This window comes from Cervus elaphus, chromosome 4 (assembly GCF_910594005.1).
Source record: "Cervus elaphus chromosome 4, mCerEla1.1, whole genome shotgun sequence".
Classification (NCBI taxonomy): Eukaryota; Metazoa; Chordata; class Mammalia; order Artiodactyla; family Cervidae; genus Cervus; species Cervus elaphus.
In genome coordinates this window covers 62,707,408-62,733,093 of record NC_057818.1, presented here as the reverse complement: position 1 = coordinate 62,733,093, position 25,686 = coordinate 62,707,408, and the positions used below count along the sequence as shown (strand labels likewise).

Here is a 25,686-nt window from a genome sequence, read left to right as displayed (position 1 = left end):
TCTCTTATCTCTAAAGTACAAACCATAGAAATAATCTACATTTGCATACACACTAAAAATGAAGCACAGTATGGATTTCACAGTTGAATTACATTCATTCTCAAATAATCTCAAATCATGTCATTATAAACAGGATGCATTGCTAATAATTGTAACTTTCTAACCATCAACCCTTCATCTTGTGACCCCTACGAACATATTCACTTTCTATCTGTTGTAATTATGCATTACTCTCCATAGTAATTCTCCTTCAGAGGAAATTCAGAAAACAGGATTGATGAAATCCTCACTACCTTTCAGTCTCTGATATGTATTTAGATTTGTGTTTTGATGAAATACATGTGCACATACTGGTTACATTATTTCCATATGTTTCTTGTATAAACTCTCGTGCTTTCTGATGTATGTTTAGGGCAAACCTCTTCCATCACTTGTTTCATTACTAGGGCTTCTCTCCAGTGTGTGCTCTCAGGTGTTGAGTGAGATCACTGCTCTGACTAAAGGCTTTGCCACATTGCTTACATTTGTAAGGTTTCTTTCCAGTATGAATTTGCTGGTGTTTAGAAAAATTTGAGCTCTGGCTAAGGCTTTGCCACATTCTTTGCATTTGCATGGTTTCTCCCCAGTATGAATTCTCTGATGTTGGGAAAGACCTGAGCTATTGGTAAAGGCTTTGCCACATTTGGTACATTTCTAAGGTTTCTCCCAAGTATGAGTTCACTGATGTTCAGTAAGATTCAAACAATGGATAAAGGCTTTGCCACATTCTGTACATTTGTAAGGTGTATCTCCAGTATGAATTCACTGATGTTGAGTAAACTTGATATCTGGTGAAAGGTTTTGCCACAATCCTTACATTTATAAGTTTTCTCTCCAGTATGAATTTGCTGATGTTAAGTAAGATTTGAGTTCTGAACAAAGGCTTTGCCACACTTTCTACATTTAAAAGGTTTCTCCCCAGTATGACTTTGCTGATGTCGATTAAGATTTGAGCAATAGATAAACACTTTGCCACGTTCCTTACATTTATAAGTTTAAAGATTTCTGGCCAGTATGCATTCACTGATGGTGACTAAGATGTGAACTCTTACTAAAGGATTTGCCAACTATTGTACATTTGAAAGGTTTCCCATCTGTATGAATTATCCAATCTCTACTTAGATTGGATGAGTGAGTAAAGACTTTGATACATTTCTTACACTTGTTTTCTTTTTGTGGATTCTGAATAGTCTGCTGTTGAATAAGTTCTGAAGACTGATTAGAAACTTTACCATATTCACCACAATTCTAAGTCTTCTCTCCAATAGGAGTATCTTTATAGAAAGACCTGGTATTTGACAAATGGAACACCATAGTTACTCAGAAATGTGCACACTTTAATTAGGACTCTCAAGAAATGAAACAGCAACCAGATTCATGCAGGTTGTCACAAGCCAAGAAGAGTATTTTAGTTCTCACTGTGAAAGAGAAAGGTAATCACCAGACAAGATTTCATCATGGTTTAACAGGAAGAAGGCAGAAGGTGATAGCCGTCTATGACAGAAACAGAAATAAATCCAGACTTCTCCGAAATCGTTTCCAATGAAGCAGATCTTCTGAAAACACAGGATGAAGAATGACTTCCTCGCTGATGCTTGGACCTCTCACCTGAGCCATCGGCTCCATCCACTGACACACACCTGGGTACATGGCCATGTCTCCATTCTCCTTCTACTTCTGGGATCCTTCATTTGCTCCAGAAAAGTGACCAGGTCCACCTTAGAGACCACAAGACCTGTTCATCAGAGAATGGAATATTTGTTTTGCTAGAGATTCATCACTTTCCAATCTAATATGTATCCAGGTGAGAAGAGAACACATGGTAGAATGCTAAGACAGCCTAGAAAAAGATTTCCCCAAATACTTTATTGAAAGCACCTATACAACACTAACTAATACATAAAAATCAGATCCTGACATTCTGGTCACATACTACAAGGCAAAAGTAAGTAGTGGAAATTTGATTTGAAGAGGGGGGTGACACCATTTTATATCACAGAACTTATAGAATTAGCACTAAACTAGAAGTGGCAGATTACATCAAGGAAGAAAAATATTTAAATCATCATGAAGTCTTCTTTTTAAATTCACAGCTTCCCATTTTCCAATACAAAGGAGGGATCTGAAATGCTGTTAAAAGAAGCAGAAGACTCCAAGAGACATTCTAGAAATGCAGGAACCAAAACCCTGAGAGCAGATAAGAGATTCTGGAAGGAAGCTATCCTCAACCAAAGTGGCCTGGTTCCTATAGTGCTCTAACATCATGTCCCCATACATTTCCCGTTGACTGAGGTCCAGGCAACCCACTCCTCTTGAGTGAAATCTATGGTCACATCCTGGAACATCAGTTGTCCTGGAAATACAGAGTACAGATGACATGTGTCCGTGAGAAGACTTCCTAATGTGCCCCAAGATGACAAAAGAAGCTCACAGAACTGGTTTCGATATAGGAGAGTGTTTGATGTATACTTTTTACACAGAAATATTTCTACCGAATCCCTAACACAAGAAATGATGAGATGTAACCCACAAACCATTTCAGAAACTATTCTGATCTGGAAGAGAAATGATAAAATAATCAGAACAACATTGCCATTTTTTTTTTTTTTTTTTTTTTTTTTGGACACACCACCTGGCTTGTGGAATCTTACTTCCCTGACCAGGGAATGAACCTGGGAACCCATAGTGAAAGTACCGAGTCCTAACCACTAGGCCACCTAGGAATTCCCGGCATATTTATTTTTGTGTGTTGTATTTGTATGACACAGGATGAATTGTCTATCAAGGAAACAGACAATATTTTTAAAAAGCACACTCTGATCCAAGAGTTCTTGAGTGGGACAAATGTGCCATTTATTTTAACAAGGTTAGTTTTTTCTTAGTATTTTTAGCAAGCTTCTTTAAACTAGTAGTGTTGAAAATTCTGCTCCATGAATGACCGTTTTGAACAGTAATGAATTACAATAAGTACTTATAATAAGTACTTGTAATAATAAGTAATGTAAGCATTCATACTGACTTTTCAATTTCAAGTGTTTTACAAATTTTACAGTTCTAATAAGATAGCATCCTTAGTAGCAACAATCATTTTAACTATTTACTATATACTATATATCTTTCTGATAGCTTTTATAGAGTCTTGGATGTGCAACAGAAACAATTTAAAATCAATAATGTTGTTGTTCCACCTTTCTGCAAATATATAGCGAACATTCCTTAAACACCTTAAATTTACTTTACTTCATGTACTCTAAACTTTAACTAATAATACACAGACAAATACACAGGGACAATTCTGAAGAAAGTTCACAGAAGTTTTTCTAATTGTGAAGAATATAAAAAACAAGAAAAAGAATTGATCAAATTATTTGAACATTTTCATGTATACATATACTAAAATGGAACTATTTATTCATTTTGCTAAAAGGAAACAATCTAAGGACATGGAAAATATGTAAGAACAATTTTCAAAGGTTGGAATAAATAAAAATATTCATGAAATGATTATGTCTTTTATATATACCCTAGGTTTCTGCCGGAACACACAGATGCACACATAAAGACACTTAAGGGAAAAGCAATCTTCCATAAGTAACAGATCTTTTGGAAGAAACATTTTTAATCTACCTTTTTTTCAAACTCATGTGTATTTTTGCATTTATGGTAAAAAAAAAATTCTAAATTGTGCATGACTGTGTGCTAAGTCACATCATGTCCAACTCTTTTTGACCCCATGGGCTGTAGCCATGCAGACTTCTCTGTCCATGGGATTTCCCAGGCAAGAATACTGGAGTGGATTGCCATTTCCTTCTCCAGGGGACCTTCCCAACCCAGGGATCAAACCCAGGTCTCCTGCATCGATAGGCGGATTCTTTACCACTGAGCCACCTGGGTTCACTGAAAACAATTTTTCCTCTTTAGTAACAGGAATTAAAAACACAATATGAGAAACAGTCTACATTTTATTAGCAAATATACCATGACATCTATTTAGAACACATTTCCAGACCTATGTGAAGAAACTGTAAATCTTTACTGAAGCACATAAAGTCTGAAAATCACAAGTTTTACTTGGAAGATGTAGTGATATAAAGACTTCAGTGACTGCAAATTCAAAACAATCAAACTCAAAGCAAACATGGATATTTCAAATATAAGTCTCAGCTGTATCCAGGGGAGCCAACATAATTTTGAATTTAAAGAACAAAAACCACCTAAATAAAGGGAACCTGCCAAATTACAGATGAAGCTATCACTGTATAGACTAGGTGAAATTTCAAAAGAACTGAAGCAAAATAGCTTACAAGGTAGCCAAAGAAGCTCACCTAAAGAGAGACTTAGACATTATTTTGAACAATAAAATAGAAGGCTTAAACAACAACATAATATATTGTAATCATGCAACAGGTGAGGTATTCCAAGGTAACATCAAAAATAAGAGGGGGAAAAAAATCAAAGGGCAGAAAGGAAACATTAAGGTTTCAAGGTTGTGTAATAAAGAATTTAAGGACTTGCCTGATGCTCCAGTGGGTAGAAATCTGCCTGTCAGTGCAGGGGACACGGGTTCCATCCCTGGTCAGGGAAGATCCCACAAGCCTCAGAGCAACTAAGCTAGGGTGCCACAACTGCTGAAGCCCACATCCTCCAGAGCCTGCCAGGTATTAATACAACGACTGAACTCATGCCTTAGAGCCAGAGCTCCACAACAAGATAGTGGCCCCTCCTAATCACAACAGAGCAAGCCCAAGACCATCAGCAAAATCTCAGTATAGCCAAAACTAAATAAATACTAAAAATTAAAAAAAAAAAAAAAAAAAAAAGGATTTGGCAGGCTTTGGTCCACAGGTTCTGGAAGTTTTTAAACTACACTTGGAATTTAAGTTTTCTCACTCTTGGAATTTCCTTAGTGACTGCAGTGGCTTTATTACACTCCATAGGCCCTGATAATTTATGCTAACAAGATGACTTACGGTGGGCCCCTAGTTTAATAATGGGATGACTCAGGTTGTGAGGCTGGGCATTTCACAAAGACCAACGAAGTGACTACAGGTTTGGGGCTTTGAGCCAGGTGGGCTTATTAGTCCAATCTCTAAAGAGGGGAGAATGCTGGAGATGTTATCAACCACGGCTACGTGGCTAAACCCCAATAAAAACTCGGGACTTAAAAGCTTGAGTGAGCTTCTTTGGCTGACAATAGTGTTTTCTGTCACACTGATATGCCAGGAGGGCAATGGGTCCCTTGGGATGATGACTATGGTTAAGTCCAAACAAACCCATTCAGAAGTTAAGAAGCTTATCAAGTCCAAAGAAACAGCATTTCAGGAAAGAGAGACAAAAAAACAAATATAGGCCTCTTCCCTGGGAACGAGTCATTTCTGACTCCTTACTTTCCTCTTCCTCTGGGCTTCCTTCTAAGGTAAGATCAGTATTGCAAAGTGACCCCAGAAAACAGGCCGTTCAATACCTAGAAAAACACAGTGAGCTCCCTGTAACACAGCCCCCACACGGAGGGAGGATCTCAACAGGTACAAATCACAATCCTCTACAGCCACTGACACAGCAGGGATTCTGGAATACAGAATCAAACGGTGTTTTTAGTTTCATTCTTTTCTTCAGAACTCGCGGCCCCTTATGTGAAAACCACATAATCTACGCTGACCCTCCCCTTCACACTATAGGCGAGGCACTGACCAACCTGCATACAGAATAGAGCCTCATTCAACTCTTCATGGATCAGAGACGGAGGGGTTGAGCAATGCAGGACTTGAAGCAGCGGCGTCTACACGTTAGAAGGTAGAACTGCCAGAGAAAGATATGGATCCTAGAACGATACTACCAGAAATGTCATGTGGGCCCCAGGGATCCGGCAGTTAAGAAAAAGGATTTCAGAACTTCTCTCAGAGCGATGCTGGGACACACCGGGGGCGGGAAGGTGGGGCAGTAGTTTTAACCTCCACCAGTTCAGTTCAATCACTCAGTCGTGTCCCACACTTTGCGACACATGGACTGCAACATGTAAGGTTTCCCTGTCCATCACCAACTCCGGGAGCTAACTCAAACTCATGTCCATGCGGTCGGTGATACCATCCAACCATCTCTTCCTCTGTCGTTCCCTCCTCCCCCTGCCTTCAATCTTCCCCAGCATCAGGGTCTCTTCAAATGAGTCAGTTTTTTGCATCACGTGGCCAAAGTATTGAAGTTTTGGCTTCAGCATCAGTCCTTCCAGTGAATATTGAGGACTGATTTCTCTTACGATTGACTGGCTGTATCTTCTTGTATTCCAAGGGAATCTCAAGAGTCTTCTTTAACGTCCATAGACGCCCCGGAATCACGTGTGGAGGACAACAGGCTGAGCGACTAGGAAATCCTGGTTTTAAACAAACAAACATAGCAAACTCACTGGAATTCCTCCGTCGCTAGTCTACATTCACTTCCGGGTCTGCAGGCTACTGCGCCCGCGCAGGCGGAGGATGTGGTACAGACGGAGGTGATTGGGCTAAGCCAGGGCGAACCAGACGCGAAATAAGGGCAGTGGGCGGGACGAGGCCTGAAGCGCAATTGCGTAGGGGCGGGACCAGAGGGGGCAGAGCCTTATCTCCCCTCGCCCGGCCCCTGTCGGTTTTGGGATCTGTTGATCCTTCTGTCGGGAGAAATATGCCTGAGAAATATCAATAATCTCAGATATGCAGATGACACCACCCTTATGGCAGGAAGTGAAGATGAACTAAACTTGATGAACTCTTGATGAAAGTGAAAGAGAAGAGTGAAAAAGTTGGCTTAAAGCTCAACATTCAGAAAACTAAGATGCGGAGACAGTGGAAACTGTCAGAATTACATTTTTTGGGCTCCAAAATCACTGCACATGGTGACTGCAGCTATGATATGAAAAGACGATTACTCCTTGGAAGGAAAGTTATGAACAACCTAGATAGCATGGTAAAAAGCAGAGATATCACTTTGCCAAACAAAGGTCCACGTGGTCAAGGCTATGGTTTTTCCAGTGGTCATGTATGGATGCGAGTTGACTGTGAAGAAAGCTGAGCACCGAAAAATTGATGCTTTTGAACTATGGTGTTGGAGAAGACTCCTAGAGTCCCTTGGACTACAAGGACATCCAACCAGTCCATCCTAAAGGAGATTAGTCCTGGGTGTTCATTGGAAGGACTGATGTTGAAGCTGAAACTCCAATACCTTCCTTTCTGTGATGAACAGGTCTTGCGGCCTCTAAGCCGGACCTGGTCAACGTTCTGGAGCAACTGAATGATCCCAGGGGTATAACGAGAATGGAGACAACAGACATATACCCAGAAAGGTAGGAATGAACTCAGATGAGAGGTCCAAGGAGCAGAGGGGAAGTCATCCTTGTCTAACTGCTATAACCCTGTCTGTCCAAGACCCGAGAGCTGTGACACTCCTAATCTTTGTTGTCTCGAGACACAACCGAGGAGCATACACTCACATGACACTCCAAACGTATCATCTGAGTGATTACATTGCACTTTTCGTCACTGAGGAGACACACATCTTCACAAACTCACACAAAGGGCTTTTGAATTTTCCCTGTTTTTCAACTTGCTGAATACATCTCAGCTTCCCATAGAAGCAGCTCTCAAAATTCTTCTCTTTTGCCTTAAGTTGTGTGAAACACTAACTTAGAACAGGCAGGAAACAGCTCTGCTCCAGAGGAAGTCAAGGAGATTTAAAGGCATCAAAAGGCAGAGAAAGGAAGCACAGCAGGACAGAAGGACCAACAGACCCAAAATGGACTGGGGAGGGGTGAAGGGAGGTAAGGCTCCGCCCCCACTGGCCCCGCCCCTACGTACCTGCGCTTCCGGCCTCTTCCCACCCTCCCCCCTTACGTCCCCTCTCGTTGGCCGCGGCTTAGCGCACTCACCGTCCTCTGTACCGGATTTTCCGCCCGCGCATGCGCAGTAGCCTGCAGACCGGAGTTGCGTTTAAATGAGCGATAGAGAGTTCTGGTGAGTTTGTTTGTTAGTTTAAAACCCGGATGTCGTCGTCCCACGGCCTGTTGTCCTTCACACGTGGGTTTCGGGGGTCTCTGTGGACGTTCAAGGTACCGCCCCCATTTTCCCGTCCCCAGTGTGTCCTCGCATCGCCGTGAGAAGTTCAGAGGTCCGTTAGCTTAGCTGCCGGGTCCCTGGGCCCACGTCCGCTTCCTGTTAACATCGTTCTAGAGTCCATGTCCTTCTCTGGCAGTTCTGCCTTCTAACGTGTAGAGACCGCTGCTTAAAAGTCCTGCATTGCCCAACCCCGAGGTCCCTGATCCACGAAGAGGTGAAGGAGGCTCTATTCTGTATGGAGTTTGGTCAGGGTCTCGCCTGTGGTTTGAAGGGGAGGGTCAGCCTAGAACGCGTGGTTTTCACAGGAAGGGCCGCGAGTTCTGAAGAAAAGAATAAAACTAAAAACACCTCGTTTGACTCTGTGTTCCAGAATCCCTGCTGTGTCAGTGGCCGTGGAGGATTGTGATTTGTACCTGTTGAGATCCTCCCTCTGTGTGGGGGCTGTGTTACAGGGAGCTAGCTGTGGTTTTCTAAGTATTGAACAGCCTATTTTCAACCCTCGGGTCACTTCCCAAGACTGATCTTACCTGAGAAGGAAGACCAGAGGAGAAGGAGATCAAGGAGTCAGAAATGATTCCTTCTGAGGTGAGAGGCATAGTCCGTGTTTGTTCTCTCTTTCCTGAAATGCTGTTTCTCTGGACTTGATAAGCTCCTTGATTTCTGAACGGGTTTGTTTGAACCTACCCATAGTCATCATGCCAAGGGACCCATTGCCCTCCTGGCATGTGTGACAGAAAACAGTATTGCCGGGCAGAGAAGCTCACTCAAGCTTTTAAGTCCCGAGCTTTTATTCGGGTTTAGCTACACAGGTGGGATTGATAACATCTCCAGCATTCTCCCCTCCTTAGAGATTGGACTAATAAGCCCACCTGGCTCAAAGCCCCAAACCTCTAGTCACTTCGTTGGTCTTTGTGAAATGCCCAGCCTCACAACCTGAGTCATCCCATTATTAAACTAGGGGCCGATCGTAGGTCATGTTGCTAGCATAAATTATCAGGGCCCACGGAGAGTAATAAAGCTACTAAAGTCACTAAGGAAATTCCAAGAGGGAAAAAACAAAAAACAAAAAAAAAAACCTTAAATTCCAAGAGTATTTAACAAACTTCCAGAACCTGGGGACCAAAGCCTGCCAAATTCTTTTTTTGTTGTTTTGTTTTGGTATTTATTTAGTTTTGGCTATACTGGGATTTTGCTGATGGTCCCCTACAACAAAAACCAGGGGCAAATTCTATCTTTTCCCTCAAACCCTCAACATCCGGCAGTGCTGCCGTCGATATACCAGCCCTAAATGATTTTTTCCTTTACCCACAAGCAGTCCCTACTAGAGTGCCTACCGGACTTTTTGGACCCCTGCCCCCACAAACTTTTGGTCTTTTGCTTGGCCGATCTAGTCTGACTTCTAAAGGAATTACTGTTCACCCTGGAATAATTGATTCAGATTATAAAGGAGAGATTCAAATTCTGATGTCATCTCAGATTCTATGGCAATTCAAAAAGGGGGACAAAATTGCTCAGTTACTTCTTTTACCTTACATTTCTATTAATTCCTCTAATAATGTACGGACAGATGGATTTGGCAGTACAGATCAAAAACAATCTTTATGGACCTCATTAGTATCTGAGTATGCCCAGCCAAATATAAATATTAAAATTAATGGTAAAAGATTTTCTGGTCTCCTCGATACTGGATCTGATATTACTATTATTTCCAAACATTTATGGCCCAAATCCTGGCCTGTACAAAAGGTCTCTTGCCAAATTGCAGGAATTTCTCAAACTAAAGTACAAGAAGTTTATCAAAGTGTTCAAATATACCCCTGTGAGGGACCAGAAGGCCAACCTGCAACATTAAAACCTTATGTAATCAATGTACCCTTTAATCTAATAGGAAGGGACTTACTTATGCAATGGCAAACTCAAATATACATTCCACATTTTTCCTAGGGGCCACTGCTCATTTAACAAACAATGCAATTATTAAAATAATTTGGAAGAATGATGAGCCTATATGGACAGAGCAGTGGCCCCTTACAAAGGAAAAGTTACAGGCTGCTAAAGAACTTAGAGACACACAATTAGAATTGAAACATATTGAGGAATCTTGCTCTCCATGGAACTCTCCCATTTTTGTTATAAAAAAGAAGTCTAACAAATGGCGCCTCTTAACAGACCTTAGAAAAGTTAATGCATCTATGAAACCTATGGGTGCATTACAACCAGGAATCCCATCACCTACTGCTATTCCTCAAAACTGGCATATTATTATTATTGATTTACAAGATTGCTTTTTTAATATACCTTTACACCCTTTAGACCGAGAGAGATTTGCTTTTTCTCTCCCTTTTCCTAACCACAACGGGCCTCATAAACGATATCAATGGACTGTGCTGCCTCAGGGAATGATGAATTCTCCCACCATATGTCAATACTACGTGGCTAAAGCTCTTGAGCCTGTGAGAAAACAGTTTCCTGACTTTCTTGTTATTCATTATATGGATGATATATTATTTTCAGCTCCATCTGTTTTGGAAACTCAACACATGTTTGATATAGCTCAACTATGCTTAAAAAACTCTGGGTTAATCATTGCCCCTGAAAAAATTCAAACCTCTACACCTTACCATTACTTAGGATTTATTATTAATAGACAGTGTATTACTCCTCAATTAACTCAGATTCGTACTGATAAATTATCAACTTTAAATGATTTTCAAAAACTCTTGGGCAATATAAATTGGATTAGACCCTCATTAGGCATTGCTAATTATCAACTAACTAATCTATTTAATACTTTGAGAGGAGATCCTAGTTTAGACAGCCCTCGTTCACTTTCTCGAGAAGCACGAGAGGAACTCTATTTAGTGCAGAATAAATTACAAAAACAGTTTCTTACTCGTATCAGATTAGATTTACCTCTAGAATTATTTGTACTGCCCTCTCTTCATTCTCCCACAGGACTTCTTGCCCAACAAGAACACCCAATAGAATGGATCTATACACATTTTAGAGGAGTAAAGTCACTTACACCTTACCTTGATTTAATTGCTCTTATTATTATCAATGGAAGAAATAGAACTAAAGCTCTAATTGGCTCTGATCCTCATAAAATTGTAATACCTATAAATAAATTTCAATTTGAAAATGCATTACAAACTTCCACTGATTTTCAAATAGCCTTTCTAGAATATTTTGGAGAAATTTCATTCCATTACCCATCTAGCAAATTATGGAATTTTTTCAAAAATACTGAATTTATTATTTCCCACATTGTTAGCTCACAGCCTATACCACAAGCTGAAGTTTTTTATATAGATGGAACTAAAAATGCCAAAGCCTCATTCTGGTCTCTCAAAGAATATAAAGTCTTTTACACTAAGTTCCATTCTGCTCAACAAAATGAATTATATGCTCTTATTCAAGTTATTTCCCTACACCCTTACCCCATTAATATAGTTTCTGATTCTTTATATTCAGTTTTCGTATTAAGGAATATAGAAACCTCTATTATAAATTCCAATCAACCTATTATTCAACAACTTTTTTCAGAACTACAATCCATTATTAGAAGCCGCACTTCTCCCATTTATATTACACATATTTGGGCGCATTCTTCCCTTCCTGGTCCTATGACTTACGGTAATGAACAGGCTGATAAACTTGTTTCTTTTGCTACTCCGGAAGAACAACATGCTTTGCTGCACAACAATGCTGGTTCCCTACACCAACTATGGAAAATCCCATACCGCCAGGCTAAAGAAATTATTAATAATTGCTCTACTTGTAAACCCCTACATCTTCGACCCATTGCACAAGGTGCTAATCCTCGGGGATTACAACCTAATGAACTATGGCAAATGGATGTAACTCATTGTCCTGAACTTTCTCCATCTTCCTTCCTACATGTCTGTATTGACACCAATTCTTCTTTTATATGGGCCACACCTCTTCGCGGTGAAGCTACACATCACGTTATAACTCACTTACTAGCCTGCTTTGCTATAATGGGAACTCCTAGCTCTATTAAAACAGACAATGGCCCTGCCTACACTTCAAGATATCTCAAACAATTTTTACAATCCTTTTCTATTAAACATATTACCAGCATTCCTTATAATCCACAAGCACAAGGCATAGTGGAACGAGCACATCACACACTAAAATTACAAATAAAGAAATTAAAAGGAGGAAAATACATAGGAACATTGCTGTCTTCCTCATCTAAAACAGATTTTACTAAATTCCAACATAAGATATTTTCTAAACCTACAACTATTGTTAATATGGCTTTATTTGTTTTAAATTTTTTAAACTTACCACAAGGAGATATCTTGACTAGAGCAGAAAAACGTTTCGAAGAATTGAAAGATTCTTCTTCTCCTCTGCCCATTTGGTACCAAGACGGGTTAAATAAACAATGGAAACCTGGGAAATTAATTTTACAGGGAAAGGGATATGCTTGTATTTCCCCAGATAGATCCAACGAGCTCACATGGCTTCCTCTTCGGAAGATCCGAGCCAGGGCAGCCCCCAGCCTTCAAGATAATGAAGAAACAGCAAAAACCCCAGGAAGAAGAAATTCTAATACGGGCCATGAAAGCTCTAAAAATCTCTAGAAAGCGCCACGCTCGGCGGCATCAACCTTATGATCGCCCCTCTTGGGGACAAATAAAAACACTCACTAATCTAGCTGAAAATCTGGTTTCTCAACAGGGAATGCCTCGGAATCCTGAAAATGTTTTCGTTGCTTTGCTTGCTTGCGCCTCCCCCGCTCAAGCTGAATCAATAAATCACACTTACTGGGCTTACATACCTAACCCCCCTTTACTTCAGGTAGTAGACTGGACGGAGAGAGGACCAATCGTATTAACTAATGACTCCACACATAAGCCTTCTCCATGGATTTTTAAAGGGCCCTCACACCCTGAAGAAGAAGGGAAATTAATTAATATCTCTTTAGGTTATGAAGTCCTTCCTTTATGTATGGGCCCAGCAGAACTATGTATAAACGTTAGTCGACAAACTTGGGCTTTTGTCCTGTCTCCAGAAGAGGATTTTCGGACACTACTTGGATTATTTACTTCCCTTTCTTTGTCAGTGAACCATGTTAATGCTACTGAAACTTTAGGGAAAGAATTAGGGGAAGAACAAAGAACAACATGCCAAGCATTTACTAATAAGAACTTTAAAAATATTCCTGTTCAATGGGACAAATGTCAGGCTAAATCAGGGAAATTAATATTTTTAGCCAATCATATGATTGTTGATTGGGGACCCCACGGTATATGGTTATCTAACTGCTCAGATGATATTAACAGTACTGTATGTGATTACATTACCCAAGTGGCATGGAAGGTTACCAATACTACAATGGAGCATCACCATGACAGAGGACTTCTTGGATGGCATGACAGTGGAATGGCCCCCCCTAGTCCTCGAATCGTCCTCGATAAACAGACTGGGCCTGAACAATGGGATATTTGGAAGCTTGCTGCAAGCACTGAGGAACTTGGGACTTGGACTGGACATTTCACAAGGACCAATCATAGCCATAGCAATTATTTCTTTCGCTATAATCAATCATATTTTATACAAGCCTGTGTTCCATTTCCTTTTGTTATAGCTATAGGAAACCTACAATTCAATAAGACTATACGTTCTGTAACTTGCATAAATTGCAGATTATATACTTGTCTTAACTCCTCTATTTCCTTAAGATATGATTCTCTTTTAATTCTTCGATCTCGATGTGGTCTATGGTTGCCAATAAATCTCCAACGGCCCTGGGAAGAAGGTCCCATGGCTGGACTTGCTTCCCGGTTGCTTACTAAATTGCTCCGGCGATCTAAACGATTCATTGGATGGCTGATTTTTAGTATTTTGGGATTAATAGCCATTTGCACCACTGCTGCTGTCACTGGTGTTGCTTTACAAACCTCTATTCAGACACATAATTTTATTCAAAATTGGACTAAAGATGCCCATACTATATGGGCCACTCAGACTCAGATAGATAAGGGAATTCAAGAAGAAATACAGGAACTGAAAACAGCCATCGAATGGGTTGGAGATCAATTAAAAGATGTACAAAAACAGGTGATGCTAAAATGTGACTGGAATTCTACTCAATTTTGTGTTACTCCTGTTCGTTTTAATAATAGTGCCTACAACTGGGAACAAATTAAGTTTCATTTACAAAACATACATGATAATGCCTCTCTGAATGTACAATTATTACAAAAAGAAATATTTGAAACCTTTTCTAATAATCTGCCCTCTTCCATTGATATGGAAACTTTAGCTAAACAATTGGCTGATCAATTTTCTGGGCTAGACCCACGAGGATGGTTTCAAAGTCTTACTCATAGCATTGGATCTGGAACCATAATTTTGGTGATTGTCTTAACAATTATATTTGTTGTCTACCGTTGCCTTTATGCAAAGATTGTCAAAACTAAACAAACTTTGATGGTCAGAACTCTTCTTACAAATATTAAATAAATAAGGGGGAATTGTCAGGGAATGTTTAACGGGAGGATTCCTACGTGCTGTCTCTCATGAGTCCTTTGTCCCTCTTCAAGCGGAACAGCACGCTGCTCCCAGGGACTGAGGTCATTGTGTGAGGCAAGCATGAGTCTCCTTTAGTAAACATTCTCCTTAGGACAAAACAGATTAGTCTCCTTCCCCTTTCTTGAGATAGGGATTGTCTTCTGACCTTGTGACTAACTTTAGCCCATGTTTCCTTGGTAACGTTTGCTGTACATTTGGTTTTCTGATCTCTATCATTCCCGAAAGAAGTTTCTTGTACTGCAGCCTATATATACTCATAGAAAAATCATTAAAGCACCTTTGCTCCATCAGAGCTTGGGTCCCCGGGTCTTTTTTGTCTCTCTCTCTCTCTCTCTCTCTCCTTTTCTGGCTGACTCTCTGGAGCGTGGAGACCCGTCGTGCTCACTTTTCTGCCCGGGCTTCTAAGACCCCCTCGAGAGGGCGCCTGGTGCCTTCGTGAGCAATGCAAGTCCTGTGTCAAGGACTTTATTGGTCCTCTGCGTAAACCAAGGGACATCGGCCTCTTTCTCTCTTTCACTTTCTTATTGTCGACTCCGTACCTCCAGATTCCGGTCCATTAAGGGACCCCAACAAATATCTTTTATTGAGCATCAGGTCTTTCACTAAATAAGAGTACACATACTGGAGAGAAGACTTACAATTGTAGTGAATATGATGATTCTTATCAGTCTTCAGAACTTATTCAACAGCAGAGTATTCAGAATCCACAGAAAAACTACAAGTGTAAGAAATGTGAGAAAGTCTTTACTAATGCACTCAATCTACGTAAACATAGGGAAATTCATACAGGATGGAACACTTTCAAATGTACAGAATGTGACAAAGCGTTTAATCAGAGTTCCAAACTTAGTCAACATCAGCGAATCCATGTTGGCCAGAAGTCTTATAAATGTAAGGAATGTGGTGAAGGCTTTAGCCAGCACTCAAGTCTTACTTACCATCAGAGAGTCCATACCCGGGACAAGTCTTTTAAATGTAAGGATTGTGGCAAAGGCTTTATTCAACGCAGAGGTCTTACTTGCCATCAGAGAATTCACACTGGAGAGAAACCTTATAAATGTCAAGAATGTGGAAAAGCTTTCAGTCAATATGCAACTTGTAATAAACACCAGCGAATTCATACTGGAGAGAAGCCTTATAAATGTAAGGATTGTGGCAAAGACTTTAGCCAGGCCTCAGGCCTTATGTCCCATCAGAGAGTTCATACTGGAGAGAAGCCTTATAAATGTAAGGATTGTGGCAAAGGCTTTAGCTGGCACTCAGGCCTTATGTCCCATCAGAGAGCTCATACTGGAGAGAAGCCTTATAAATGTAAGGATTGTGGCAAAGGCTTTAGCCGGCACTCAGGTCTTACTTGCCCTCAGAGAATTCACACTGGAGAGAAACCATATAAATGTCAAGAATGTGGAAAAGCTTTCAGTCAAGACGCAACTCTTGTGAAACACCAGCAAATTCATACTGAAGAGAAGCCTTATAAATGTCAGGATTGTGGCAAAGACTTTAGCCAGGGCTCAGGCCTTATGTACCATCAGAGAGTTCATACTGGAGAGAAGCCTTATAAATGTAAGGATTGTGGCAAAGGCTTTAGCCGGAACTCAGGCCTTATGTCCCATCAGAGAGCTCATACTGGAGAGAAGTCTTATAAATGTAAGGATTGTGGCAAAGGCTTTATTCAACGCAGAGGTCTTACTTGCCATCAGAGAATTCACACTGGAGAGAAACCGTATAAATGTCAAGAATGTGGAAAAGCTTTCAGTCAATACACAACTCTAATAAACACCAGCAAATTAATACTGGAGAGAAGCCTTATAAATATCAGGATTGTGGCAAAGACTTTAGCCAGGGCTCAGGCCTTATGTACCATCAGAGAGTTCATACTGCAGAGAAGCCTTATAAATGTAAGGATTGTGGCAAAAGCTTTAGCCGGCACTCAGGTCTTACTTGCCATCAGATAATTCACACTGGAGAGAAACCACAGAAATGTAAAGAAGGTGAAAAAGCTTTCAGTCACTATGCAACTCTTACTAAACATGAGCGAATTCATACTGAAGAGAAGCCTTATAAATGTAAGGATTTTGATAAAGACTTTAACCCAGCACATTGGTCTTACTTACCATCAGATAATTCATACTGAAGGAAATCTCATAAATGTAAGGAAACCTGCAAAGGCTTTAATCAGAGCTCTCACATCACTGGACATCAGAGAACATGTCCTGGAGGGAAACCCTAGTAATGAAGTAAGACATGGAAGAGGTTTGTCCTGAACATACAGTTCAGGAAACCCAAGACTGTTTATATAAGAAAGATATGGAATGACGTAAAGAAAATGTAAATAAGTATTTACAAAAAATCAAATCTAAATAAATATCCGGAAGTGCATACTAGAAAGCATTTCATAAATCCTGTTTTCTGATGTTTCTCTTAGTGAGAAATATTGTAGATGTGATTCATAGTTAAAATAGACAGAAAATTGATATGTTAGTATGGATCACAAGATGAAGAGGTAATGTTCAGCCATGTACAGTTACTAGCTGTGTATGTTTGTTTATATTGACATGATTTGTGATTATTTGAAAGCCAAAATGAATGTAACTGAATTCTGAAATTACTCCATGCCACACTTCATTTCTAGTGTGCATGCAAAGTTATGTTTTTGATGGTTGCTACCTCAAAGATGAGAGAAGCCCTTCTAAATAGGAAGAAAACATTTACATCTTTCTCCGTTATAAGATTAAGGACACAGGAATGTAACATGTACAGTGAACATCTAAATGGTGGTGTTTGTCATTCATGTCACACATCCCTGTAAGTCACCGTGATGTAAGTGTTCAGGGAATAATTCCACAGATTAAAGTAAGATGTCCATTTTCAATAGTTACATCACTTGCTTTTAAAGTAAAATATAATGACAGTTCACTAAAATCTTGATGTATTTTATAATATCAACAGAAGTCATGGATATCAGCTGACATGTTTCAATTAAAGACATCTCTGCTACCCTAGAAATGTACGGAAAACACTTCCCAGAAAAGTCATGTAATTAGTCTACGTCTTCTTAAATGATTAGCCTCCCTTTTGTAGACATAGAAATCACAGTTCTCAGACCATTGTATCAGAGGAAAGATTATCGTTGTTTATGCTTATAATCTGTCTTTTAACCAAAGTTACATAGTGGAGTGTAAAAGGTTTTATTCTGTGTGTGATAAGCATACATGTTAATCAATAAAACTGAATGGTTTCTTATGTAAATGTTGGTGTGTAATGAATGAAGTGTTAGCCTAGCAATTGAAGGTTGCTGGAAAGAATACCTAACGAGAAACTCTTCAGTAGCATAGAAGGGTGAAGTCTGTAACAATTAGTTTCCTTACTGCCCTTAAGTTTCAAATCATTTGATCATGTATTTCCCATCATTTCTCCATGGTACTTTTCCCCCTCTCTGTAGCTGCAGGGACATTGTGACGGTTCTAATAAGAAGGATCATACAGAGTCCTGTTGAGAGCTCCCCTGAACTGCTCCATGCTGTTGCTGCCTCAGCATCTGTCTGGGGAGCAGGCAGCCTGCAGGTCCTTAAACTCACACCAGCCAGTCCTGTGAGCACTTGCACCAGAAGACCCCCTTCCTTAAGACCAGCAGGCTTGCTGAACCCCAGGGCCTATTCACAGGCTCCCCTTCAATGCCACCCTCACAGAGCCACAAAGTCCTAGTCCTTGTGGTCTGAATGGACCTATCCACACTCAGCCTGGGGAGCCCACAGCACTTCACCCAGGGCCTCTTATAAAAATCTGAGCCCCAATTACTGCCTCTTTCTCTGCTCACTTCTATCCTTGACCTCACTCAGAGCTTGCTGTGAATTCTCTCAGGACCTAGAGTCATGAACTCACCTGCTTCAGTTGTCCTTTGTTCTTCTGTTGAGCTAAGACTTTTCATGGGCTCATTTAAGCAAATGTAAATTTAACATTTGTCACAAGAATACTTAAAAGACATGATGGTAAAATTCTGAATGAAGATTTATAATATTTTACCCTGTTTAATTCTTACCACATGTTTCTTGCCTTGGCTTAAAGGAACAGTTTTCTCATGGCTGTGAGATACATTGAAGGCAATATATAAATATCTGAAAGTATATATGTTATATAATTTATATAACATACATTGAATAGAATAAATAAATATCTGAAGGTATAAACACTAGCCGTGAGAAACACAAGGAACATGTGAGTGTGTGTGTATTCATACACATTTACTCAAAGGATTTAAAAATGCTAGACCACAACTGCTCATGTCAGAAGTGCAGATGGTTTACTAAAACTGCAAATCTTATAAATTTGTCAATTAATCTATTTTGTCTACTATTCTGGGAATTCATTTCCTTAAATGTCAGGAGGTTATGTTTTTAAGGAACTTCCACACTGTCCTCCCAAGTGACTGCACCCGCTTACACTCCCTCCAGCCATTCAGGAGGTTCCCTGATCTCCAAGCCTCTTCCGCGTTTATGATGTTATTAGTAGGCTTTCTGCTAGTTGTTACTCTGACTGTCAGGAGGTGATGTATCACTGTAGTTTTGCTCTGCATTTCTTATTATTTAGTGATGCTGAGCATCTCTCTTTTGCCTCGTGCCCATCTAAAGGACCAAGTCGCCCTCCCACCCAGCCTCACCAGCTGAGGCGCACAGGCTTCCTCTTCCCAGAGGGGGTGGGGTATCCTGGACCAGGGATGAGGCCTGAGGGCCCTGCACTGTCAGGGGGGTTCCTAAGCACTGCGTTATGTCTGGTTTTTCTTTTTTCTTTTGAGATGAATATATATTTTTTGGAATATAATTGCTTTACAATGTTGTGTTAGATTCTGCTGGACAACTTCATCAATCACCATGGGTATATGTACACCCACTCTCTCTTGAACCTCCCTCCCACGATCTCCATCTCCCCCCTCTAGCCATCACAAAGCCCCTCGCTGAGCTCTCTGTGCTATGGAGCAGCTTCCCACCTGCTACCTGTTTTACACATTGTGGTAAATAAATGTCAAGGCTATTCTCTCAATTGGGCCCCCTCTCATTCTCCCGCTGTGTCCACAGGTCTAATCTCTGTATTTGTGAAAATATGGTATTATCCTATATATATATATGTATATGAATCTAGAAAATGTTATTGGTGAACCTATTTAATAAGGAGGCTAGAAGGGCAGATATTAAGCTTTTTATATTAAACTTTCAAGCTGTAAAATACATGGACGATCATTCCATGCATTTTACTATGCCAAGGAAGCCCATCAGAAAATGCTACAAAAAGTATGATTTTTACAATACGGTATTTCGGTGTAGGTAAATGTTCTTATGTGCCCCATTGTATCTGAGTCTTTGGTGCCCAATGGGCTGTAGCCTGCGAGGTACCTCTGACTATGAGATTTCCCAGGAAAGAACACTGGAGTCAGTGGTAATTTCTTTTTCCAGGGAATTCCTTACCCAAGAATTGAACTTATATCACCTGGGTCACCTGCAATGGCAGGTGGATTTTTTTACCAGAGCCAGTTGAGAATCTAGTCAGGAATGTAGAAGAGATTAAAATGGTCAGGGGTTGCCATGGGTTTTAAAGGAGGGGTTATGAATAACCTGAATTCAGGACCATGAAATCATTGTGTTAAACTGTTGTAATGGACACAAGTTATAAATTTGCCCAGACCCATAGAGTCAGTCAGTTCAGTTGTTCAGTCATGTCTGACTCTTTGTGACCCCATGGACCACAGCACGCCAGGCCTCCTTGTCCATCACCAACTCCCAGAGTTAACTCAAACTCATATCCATTCAGTTGGTGATGCCATCCAACCATCTCATCCTCTGTCGTTCCCTTCTCCTCCCACCTTCAATCTTTCCCAGTGTCAGCGTCTTTTCCAATGAGTCAGTTCTTCGCATCAGGTGACCAAAGTATTGGAGTTTCAGCTTCAACATCAGTCCTTCCAATGAACACCCAGGACTGATCTCCTTGAGGATTGACTGGTTGGATATCCTTGCAGTCCAAGGGACTCTCAAGAGTCTTCTCGAACACCACAGCTCAAAAGCATCAATTCTTGGGTGCTCAGCTTTCTTTATAGTCAAACTGTCACATCCATACATGACCACTGGAAAAACCATAGCCTTAAGTAGTCAGACCTTTGTTGGCAACGTAATGTCTCTCCTTTTTAGTATGATGTCTAGGTTGGTCATAACTTTCTTTCCAAAGGGTAAGCATCTTTTAATTTCATGACTGCAGTGATTTTGAAGTCCCCAAAAATAAAGTCTGTCACTGTGTCCACTGTTTCCCCATCTATTTGCCATGAAGTGATGGGACCAGGTTCAGTGATCTTAGTTTTTTAAATGTTGAGCTTTAAGCCATCTTTTTCACTCTCCTCTTTCACTGTCAAGAGGATCTTTAGTTCTTCATTTTCTGCCATAAGGGTGGTGTCATCTGCATATCTGAGGTTATTGATATTTCTTGTGACACACATGATTCCAGCTTGTGCTTCTTCCAGCCCAGTGTTTCTCATGATGTCCTCTGTATAGAAGTTAAATAATGACAGTGACAATAGACAGCCTTGACGCACTCCTTTTCCTATATGGAACCAGTCTGTTGTTCCATGTCCAGTTCTAATTGTTGCTTCCTGACCTGCACACAGATTTCTCAAGAGGCAGATCAGGTGGTCTGTTATTCCCATCTCTTTCAGAATTTTCCAGTTGATTGTCATCCACATAGTCAAAGGCTTTGGCATAGTCAAAAAAGCAGAAATAGGTGTTTCTTCAGAAATCTCTTGCTTTTTCGATGATCAGCAGATGTTGTCAATTTGAGAGCTGACTCCCTCTGCCTTTTCTAAAACGAGCTTGAACATCTGAAAGCTCGTGGTTCACGTATTGTTGAAGCCTGGCTTGGAGAATTTTGAACACTACTTTGCTAGCCTGTGAGATGAGTTCAATTGTGTGGTAGTTTGAGCATGCTTTGGCATTGCCTCTCTTTGGAATTGGAATGAAAACTGACCTCTTCCAGTCCTGTGGCCATTGCTGAGTTTTCCAAATTTGCTGGCATATCGAGTGCAACACTGTCACAGCATCATCTTTTAAAATTTGAAATACTTCCGCTTGAATTCCATCACGTCCACTAGCTTTGTTTGGAGTGATGCTTCCTAAGGCCCACTTGACTTCACATTCCAGGATGTCTGTACACATCCCTAAAAGACAAACATGAGGTGAAACTAGAAACTTTATGTAATGTCTGCGTAGATTCATCAGTGCCACAAAGGTATCTTCAGGTGGGGAAAGAAAAGTTGGGAGATTGTCTATGTGTGGGAACAGGATGTATATGGGAAGTCTCTGTACCTTACTCTCATTTCTGCTGTGAAACTGAATCATCTAAGATATTGGTACTGGTGCATGCACACTGAATATTTTTTAGAATAGACACTATTAGAAAAATGGATATTCTCCTCTATTTAATTTTTCCTTAGTCAGTTACCCCTTAAAGATGTCAGAGAATAGAGCTATTTAAAAAGATCAGAGAACAAACTGTAGCAGATGATTCATAAAACCTAGAAATACCAACATGAGGTAGAGCAGCAACATTTTTCTGTGTTGAAAGTGAAAGTGAAGTCGCTCTGTCCTGTCTGACTCTTTGTAACCCTATGGACTGTAGCCCTGCAGGCTCCTCCATCCATCGATTCTCCAGGCAAGAATACTGGAGAAGGTTGTCATTTTCTTCTCCAGGGGATCTTCCTGACCCAGGGATCAAACCTGGGTCTCCCACTTTGCAGGCAGACTCTTGATCATCTGAACCACCAGAGAATCCCTTTCATGTATTAGTTTATGGGTAAGTTCACTAATGACATAACACTGATCATTATTTCTTTGGTTGGTCATCAGATAGCTTTTAGGGCATCATTTTGAAAGGCATCTGTCCCTGCCCATAGACTGTTAACCCAAGGTCCACTGCTGCCTCTGGTTTATTTTTAAAGAAAGCTGTGATGGAAACACCTCCAGGCCCCTTGTCTCTGAAGTAGGAGGCCCCCCACCTGCACAGAGGTGTTCACAGTGCAAATCATTTTGTGAAAACCAGTGTCCCCAGGTTACAGAAGGGAGTAAAAACAACAACAACAAACCTAAGGACTCAGGCCATCTTTCCTAGAATCCTGAGAGCAAAGCCTTGCAGGAACCCAGGGCCCCCAGGTGATTCCCACCAAACACTCACCCCTCCCCTCCCCACCCCCAAGGGCACAGGCCTGGCAGGGCCACACCCATAGTTGAAAGAGCCCCTCCCCAGGGAATCAGGCTGAGGTTCTTTGTTTCTAGAAGATCCCGCCCTAAATCCTCCCTCCAGAGCTCTGGGGCAGGCAGAGCTGAGGGCTCAAGCTCAGGGCTCCTGGAAGGTCTGCCTCCTGCATAGTTTTAAAAGTCCTCAGAGTCAGAGTCTGGTTGCTCCGAAGTTGGGTCCATGTTCTCTTGTGAATCGTTCTGTGGCCTGCTCTCTCTAATGTGAAAAATAAGAGAAGAAATAGCAGGGGTAGTCTGCAAAGAGAGTAGGGAAAATAAGCACCAAACCCAGGATGTGACTAGCATATCAGCCTCATCTTGATTACCCACTACAGCTCAGGAAGAGAGAAGTGACCAAAGAGCTCGGGAAAGGGAGAGAGAAACAAGGAAACTCTTTCTTCTTTTTCACTGCAGCAGTTGCAGGTGAAAGAGCTGTGTGGATGCTGTTTTCTCAATACGTAGATGTGTTTTTGCTGCATAATATCCCCAGAAGAGACACAGCAGGAGGAAGAAGAGGAGGGAATGGCAGCTTCTCAGGTAAACGTCCTGTCCCGGGTCTGGGGCTGTGTCTGCTTTTCCTCCTGAAATGCCTGGACTGAGAATCCGCAAACCTTTACTTCTCTGATTCCAGTTTTTCTCCCTGGGGATTTGTTGTCAACTTCCTCTTTTGTCTTTTTTTCTCATAATCGTGAAGACCGGCTCTTTAGCCTGCTTCTCGCTTGTGTCCCACAGCCTTTTCTTCTTTCTGTCCTGATGAATCCTCGACATGAATTAGTGACTTTCAACTGGTGAATATATTCCCTTTGTGAGAGATGAACACAGGTGTCTGAGACTCCCGTTGGAATGTGGTTCGGTGTTGGGATCCTAGGGAAGTCGGGGAAATGCCATGATGAGTTTACATGTGGATGCAATTCAGTTCTTTAGAACAGGAGTTTAAAATGCCCTTATAAGTAGAGTGAACTCAGCAGTTTAGAACTTTTCAGAAAATTTTCAGAAATGAAAAAAGTACAATGACTAGCCTCTATATCGATAAGAAAAACTTACTATTAAATGTACTATTAGTTTCCAGATCATGCGAGGTATATATGCAGTGGAATTTGCATAAAACGGATATTTTTCATAGTAGATTGAGATCATGGTTTTCATAATATTGCTAAAATACCTGGCGTGATAACGCATTTTTCCATGTACTTCTTACCCCATGACCTCAGATGTTCACTGGTTCAGGGGCTTCTGTGAGATTCCAGTGCATGTTTTTGTTTTTTGTTTTTTTTTTTCTGTCTTCAAAGAGGGTCTTGGAAAGAAAAACTGAGGGATATGCGCAACTATCACAGTTAGTGGGAAACTCTTTATCATCTTGGTTTCTCTTCGCTTTGAACAATGAACACTGTTGGCTAAAACAGACACACAACTTGAGAATTGTGAGTTAAGTTTTATTTAGAGCAAAATAAGGAGAGCAACCCAGGAGACAGCACCTCAGATAACTCTGAGAGACTGCACTAAAGAGGCAGCGGGAAAGGTCAGTAGATAAGATTTTAGTGAAGGGGGAGTTCAGTGCAGTCAAGCATTTACTTTAGAAAAGCTTTTCTGTCAGTCGTGAGGAGCTGATGTCGCCGTTCAGTGATTTAGTGCTTTTCTAGATGTGAAGGGGCTTCCCTGATGGCTCAGATGCTAAAGAATCTGCCTGCAGTGCGGGAGACCTTGGTTTGATCCATGGGTTGGGAAGATCCCCTTGAGGAGGGCGTGGCAACCCACTCTGGTATCCTTGCCTGGAGAATGCCCACAGACAGAGTACAACTAAGTGACTAAGCCCAGCCCACACAGATATGAAGAGATGCAAGGATTGGGATCATGGAATCAGCTCCTGAAAATACCTAACTCTCTAAAGCCCTGTTCCCCCAGATTCCCTGGAGCAGAGTGCCTCAGTGCAGCCTGAACTCCCTCGGGGGCGGGGGCGGTTGAAGTCAGCACTTGAAGCACCATAGGGTTCCTTTTCCACAGAGGCAGATGACAAACACCCTTGTTGTCGTTCGGTTGCTGGCAATACTCTTGGCAAGTGCCAGCTTGTAGTTGACAACACTCGCATGTGTTTAGTAGAGATGCTGGGTTTGGGGAGTGGGGGTTTTCATCACTCAAGCCTCGGTCTTACCATTTCCAGTCCACTCCACGCTCACATCACAGACATAGTTTCATCCTATTTCTGTATTTTCCAAAATGTTTACAAGAATCATATTAGTGCTAATCTAAGTTCAACAGTGTTAAGTGTTTGGTTGTTTTTTGTTTTTCTTTTCTTCCCCTGTGTCAAGTTTTAAAATATAGTTCAGTGCAAATGATACAGGCTTCCAGGAAATTTAAAAATTCAGAACCAGAGCTCCACTTTATTTTATGTTGTTTTATATGTCTGTACCCTAGTCTATTTTTAAAAATTAAAATAATATCATCCTCAAATATTTATGTATATTTTTAATCAGTTAGAAATTATCCTGATATTGTTGACATGACAGTTTTTCTCTATTACTATTACTGAGTATGTAGTCTCATTGTAGTATACGTCTCTGTGTATAAACATATGAGCATGATTACATCGAAATGTTTCTTTCTTTTTTTTTTTTTCCCTAAGATCCCCTGGAGAAGGGAATGGCTACTCATTCCAGTATTCTAGCCTGGAGACTCCCATGGACAGAGAAGCCTGGCAGGCTATAGTCCCTGGGGTCCCAATGAGTAGGACACAAC

At 40.9% G+C, this 25,686-nt stretch overlaps 3 protein-coding genes and 1 pseudogene across 5 annotated transcripts in view; all 4 read left to right on the top strand.

Annotated features, from left to right (window-relative positions):
* LOC122692852 overlaps window positions 1-16,117 on the top strand; it is a 100,966-nt pseudogene extending 84,849 nt beyond the window's left edge.
* Window positions 1-25,686, top strand: part of LOC122689813 (zinc finger protein 345-like) — a 123,749-nt gene that overhangs the window by 86,799 nt on the left and 11,264 nt on the right. Inside the window, exon 1 of one of the 3 annotated variants that reach the window (XM_043896570.1) lies at window positions 23,384-23,490. The exons of the other annotated variants lie outside the window; for them this stretch is intronic. The gene's annotated coding sequence lies outside the window, so the exon portion shown is untranslated. Of the gene's footprint in view, window positions 1-23,383; window positions 23,491-25,686 lie in introns of those variants that run through there. 3 annotated transcript variants of the gene reach the window in all.
* Window positions 16,130-16,968, top strand: LOC122690152 (zinc finger protein 525-like). The gene is made up of 2 exons (XM_043897169.1): window positions 16,130-16,442; window positions 16,520-16,968. The coding sequence occupies exons 1-2, from the start codon at window positions 16,208-16,210 to the stop codon at window positions 16,819-16,821; spliced, it is 537 nt and encodes a 178-aa protein (XP_043753104.1). The 5' UTR covers window positions 16,130-16,207; the 3' UTR covers window positions 16,822-16,968.
* Window positions 23,372-25,686, top strand: part of LOC122689681 (zinc finger protein 331-like) — a 183,180-nt gene continuing 180,865 nt past the window's right edge. Inside the window, exon 1 of the mRNA XM_043896312.1 lies at window positions 23,372-23,490. Coding sequence (XP_043752247.1) covers window positions 23,416-23,490 — 75 coding nt within the window. The 5' untranslated portion in view covers window positions 23,372-23,415. The remainder of the gene's footprint in view (window positions 23,491-25,686) is intronic.